At 31.5% G+C, this 4,737-nt stretch overlaps 1 protein-coding gene across 1 annotated transcript in view; it reads right to left on the reverse strand.

Annotated features, from left to right (window-relative positions):
* Positions 1 to 3,896: 3,896 nt before the first annotated feature.
* Positions 3,897 to 4,737, reverse strand: part of LOC111388719 (leucine-rich repeat receptor-like protein kinase PXC2) — a 2,305-nt gene continuing 1,464 nt past the window's right edge. The window contains exon 3 of the mRNA XM_023013504.1: positions 3,897 to 4,393. Within this exon, the coding sequence (XP_022869272.1) occupies positions 3,897 to 4,393 (497 nt within the window). The remainder of the gene's footprint in view (positions 4,394 to 4,737) is intronic.

Below are 4,737 nucleotides of genomic sequence, written 5' to 3' on the forward strand. Positions count from 1 at the left end.
ACTGGAAATTCTATTATTAGACTTATAAGTCCAATGGACCTTAAACAGAAAAGCCCAATTAACCTTCCAGAATCATTTCAATCAGCTCAAGATCCAGAACAGATTTCTCAATCAGACATCAGAAGAATCAAAGAAATGTTTGAAAAGATCGAAGAAATACAGCAGCAAGTTAAACAAAGTACTACAAAGAAAAAGAAAATACAGATTAAAAAGAAAAATAAAGGTAAAAAGAAAATTGAACAAGAAAAAGATTTGGATAATTTTGAAGACAATAATTCAGAAGAAGACAATCCAGATGGATGTACTGACGGAGGAGATTCTTTAGACAGTATTGGCAGACACAATTATGCAACAAGATAAGAAATTACTCAGACATTTGGAAAAAAGACAAGAGTTTTTCAGATTTGACTCAATCAATCCAAGACTTTTGTGTCCCGAATTCAAGAAATCTCAAGAATTATTGTATGAAAAGTAGATTTTTACTGTTTTCTTTTTGAAAAATTTGTAAAGAATCTTACTGTTTTATAAAGTAAGATTTGATAGTATAGCTTTTTACTGTTTTCTTTTTGACGTTTTGAAAAAAGCAAAGATTCCTTGCTTTTGAAAAACGCTTCCTTTCTCTTTTTTCTCCTATAAAAGGAGATCATTCTTTCATTTGTAAACACACAAGAAAATTTATACAATACAAAGCCTTGAGTTATCTCAAAGATGTTTTAATTTTCTTTTCTTCCCGAAAGGGAAATTCTTAATTGTTCTTATTCTTAGATAGAATAATATCCCACAAAAATATTTTGAGATTTTGATATTTTGTTTTAAACTACAGATGGATCATTCCTGTAGGTATGTTTATAGTTCTAAGATATGGTGCTAATAGTTAATATTAGTCCCAGATCTTTTAAGAACAGTTTCAGAGGTGGCAGCAATCTTTGCCGAGGTATGTATTAACCAAATATATTTAGGCCCTGTTTGATTGTACCAAGTTTTCCATGAAAAATGGAAAATCAATTCCATTTTTCATCTTTTTGTCTGTTTGATAGCCTTTTTTTTTTCCAAGGAATTAGTTTTCTTATTTTTCTCGGGAACTAGCAATTTTTCATGTTGTCATGGAATTCGAATTCTCACCACATTGGTGAAAATTCAAATTACAGGCCACTGTAGCGATTTATTTATTTATTTGTTATTTTTTTTTTGTGTTGACAGTGGGAAGAAATTTTAAGAATTATTGTAAAATAAATATTTCTCTTTAATTAACAATTTTCATGTAAAACAAAGTCAAAGGAATACCAAAAGATAGATGATTTTCTTGAATTTCTTGAATTCTTTTTTTTTTTGTTCAATGAAAACAAATTTCATCTTCAATACTAGTAAAATCTATCTCTTTAATTGACAATTTTTATATAAAACAAAGCCAAACGAACAGCAAAAAATACTTTTTATTTCAACATTTTTCACGTGAAAAATTATACCAATCAAATACAATAATTTACAATTCCCAATAAAATAATTTCTAGGCAATTGAATTCACCGAAATTCATTTTTAATTCAGTTCAATTCTATTTTTGCAATCAAACGGACTTTTAAGGATTCACATGTTTAAGGAAGAAGAATATACTTGCATGTGGTTTAGTAAGATTATGTAAATTGTTCTCATAATCATTATAAATTGCTCGTACGACACTTGAAAATTGACAAATCCGATATTGAGAAGAAATGAGCCGCGGTCCAAGATGGAAGATGAAAGTTTTGGTGATTAGGTCATTGTTTAAAATATGAAGATTTTTCGTTACGATTTCTGAAATTCGTAAAATAAAAGAGGTGTCTTCAAAAATGTATTTTCTGTACTTTGATTTATTATTTACATGTTAGTACGTATCAACTATTTTTTCCCTATTTGAGATTGCGTTAATGTTTTTTGATGGATTTAATGATGTTTTGACTTTGCCCTTTTTTTTTTTTGAATATTTGTTTGAATGATTTTGTTAATGCTTTTGTAGAACGTTAGATGCCATTTAAAAAATGTAATAATTGTCAAATGATAAGTGTCTTTTGGATTTTTTATTTTTTATTTTTTATTTTTGTTAAATTTTTGTATTATGCATGAACTATATCTCAAAACTTTGAATATGTATTCTAAAATCTAAAATTTTAAGTTTAGTAGAACTAAATTAATAATACTATGTACAATATCCTAAAGAGTGGTTACATTAGACATTGAAATTTGACTATTGAAGAAAATGAGAATCGAAAGACATTATAATGCATACGATTAGACGGATATTATGACTTATTATTTTTTTAAATTTTTAAAGAAATGTTACTTTTTTGTTATCGTGATAGTAAATTTACTAATATTAAATTATTTTTGATTTCTCTTAATATATATTTGTGATTTCATCAATCTTTCAGCAATAAGTAACATTTTTACCGGACATAAATAAAATTAAAAATTATCATGCGTTGCACCTTAACTATGACTAGTATCTTCTAAACATCAAAAATTTGATAAGAGTAGAACCAAGAGCTAACTTCAAGTTAAAAATAAATTCGACATGTACTTCGTTTCAATAGATAAAAATCAATTGCTTGATAAGTGTGCCAGACGGGGCTTCTCTTGGATCGCCCAATTGCCTTGAAGAGAGTATGAGGGGTTTGGTGAGTTGGGGCGAGAGGCAGCAAAGGGTGGCCCCCAATAGACGGGTCACAAGTGGGCATGAAAAAATGGTCCCACCGCAACCAGAGGGTATTAAATTGAACTTATACGCAGTGGTGAGAAGTGGGCAGCCGTGTGTTGCACTTGCATATGGTTTTTATTTATTTTAATTTGATGCTGCATTTCTTTGTCTTCGAGATGGATTCTGTTTTGCTTGAAAACTTGGACTTCAACTAACTAGGATGGAGGGTGACTAGCTAGTTACTGGACATAAATATACAATCTATAAAATTTTGTCTAAGTTTAGTCCCTCTGAGGATGTAGCTCAGATGGTAGAGCGCTTGCTTAGCATGCGAGAGGTACGGGATCGATACCCCGCATCTCCAATTTGATTGGCAATTTTTCTTTATTGATAAATGGACTAAAAAGCCAAGCCCAGTAAGAAATAGATTTGAGGGTGCCTTTTCTTTTGTTAAATAAAAATCAACCTTATGTGTAAATTGAACTCCCTTCTTTCTTTCTTTTTTTTTTTAACCTCTGAGGATGTAGCTCAGATGGTAGAGCGCTTGCTTAGCATGCGAGAGGTACGGGATCGATACCCCGCATCTCCAATTTGATTGGCAATTTTTCTTTATTGATAAATGGACTAAAAAGCCAAGCCCAGTAAGAAATAGATTTGAGGGTGCCTTTTCTTTTGTTAAATAAAAATCAACCTTATGTGTAAATTGAACTCCCTTCTTTCTTTCTTTTTTTTTTTAACATCTCAAGCATAAGATCAAAAAGTTTGAGCGGTTCACTAATTTTCCAAGTTAAGTTGATTCTTTATCCTTGATCGTAGTATAATTTACGCAATTTTTCTATTCTTATTCTTTCTGTTAGACCATCAGATACTTTGACAGAAAATTTGATGGTGCCTCAAAGAGTCCAATCTATTTCAAGCATTTCCAGCTAGATAAATATCTTATATTTCCCCCACAATCGTGTATTACGGTTAAAATGTACAGCTATAAATATAATGCAAATATTCAAGGCTAAGTAAGAATGCCAAGCCATAAATTCTCTGCATTTATGAGTCACATTTAATATGTCTTATCAAGTGGAGACTGAATAGATAAATAGAAGCAATAAAATCACTACAAAATTAAATTCAATAAAATACTTATTTACATCATGTTTTATTGAAAATCATAAGAGAAATACTATGGACATATGATAGTAGACTAGCAAAAATAATTCCAAAACCACCTTATTTCTTCACCCTGTTATCTGGAACAATCTTCTTACGTCTTATGATTCTCCTTATTTCATATAGAACTCCATACACAAATTCTACAAACCATCTTGGCTTTTCATATTTAAAGATCAAATGTCCTGCAACTAGACCGAATAGAATTCCACATCCATAACCCAAGAGGACGACTTGCCAGGTGAGTCCATCCAAAATACTGGAATCGTCTTCTTCTGGCAGCATTGGAAGCTTTGGCTGCACCTCTTCGCCATTTATACATTTCTTCGTCAATGGTAGTCCACATAATTCTGAGTTGCCGATATATGAACTGTTATCAAATGTAAGAAGTTGCCCTTGCACAGGTATTGGCCCAACAAGATGATTGTACAAAAGGTTAAAGACGGATAAGGACGTCAACCATGTCAGCTGCCAAGGAATCTCTCCTGTCAGTTGGTTTGCACAAAGGTCCAATGATTCCAGCGAAGTCAAATTTCCAAGCGATGAGGGGATAGGACCTGTCAAACTGTTATAAGATAAGTTTAGAGACTGTAAGAACTAAAACTTTTTGATAGAACTTGGAATCTCTCCTTGAAATTTGTTGTTGGACAGGTCGATGCTTGTATAAGTTTTTCGAATACTTGATGACTCATATTCAAACCCTTTCAGCATAAGTGTCAAACTAAGTGCATAATATGGACATTTTCTTTCACAATCATCGTCACTCACATTCATCATGGCTTTCATATGCACTAAATATTCAATTGGCAAAGGTCCAGTGAACTCATTATGGGAGATGTCAAGAATTCGCAACTTAGAGAAAGGACGTTTTGCCTTTGACGCACATATAATACCATGTAAT

This window comes from Olea europaea, unplaced genomic scaffold (genome assembly GCF_002742605.1).
Source record: "Olea europaea var. sylvestris unplaced genomic scaffold, O_europaea_v1 scaffold526, whole genome shotgun sequence".
Lineage (NCBI taxonomy): Eukaryota > Viridiplantae > Streptophyta > Magnoliopsida > Lamiales > Oleaceae > Olea > Olea europaea.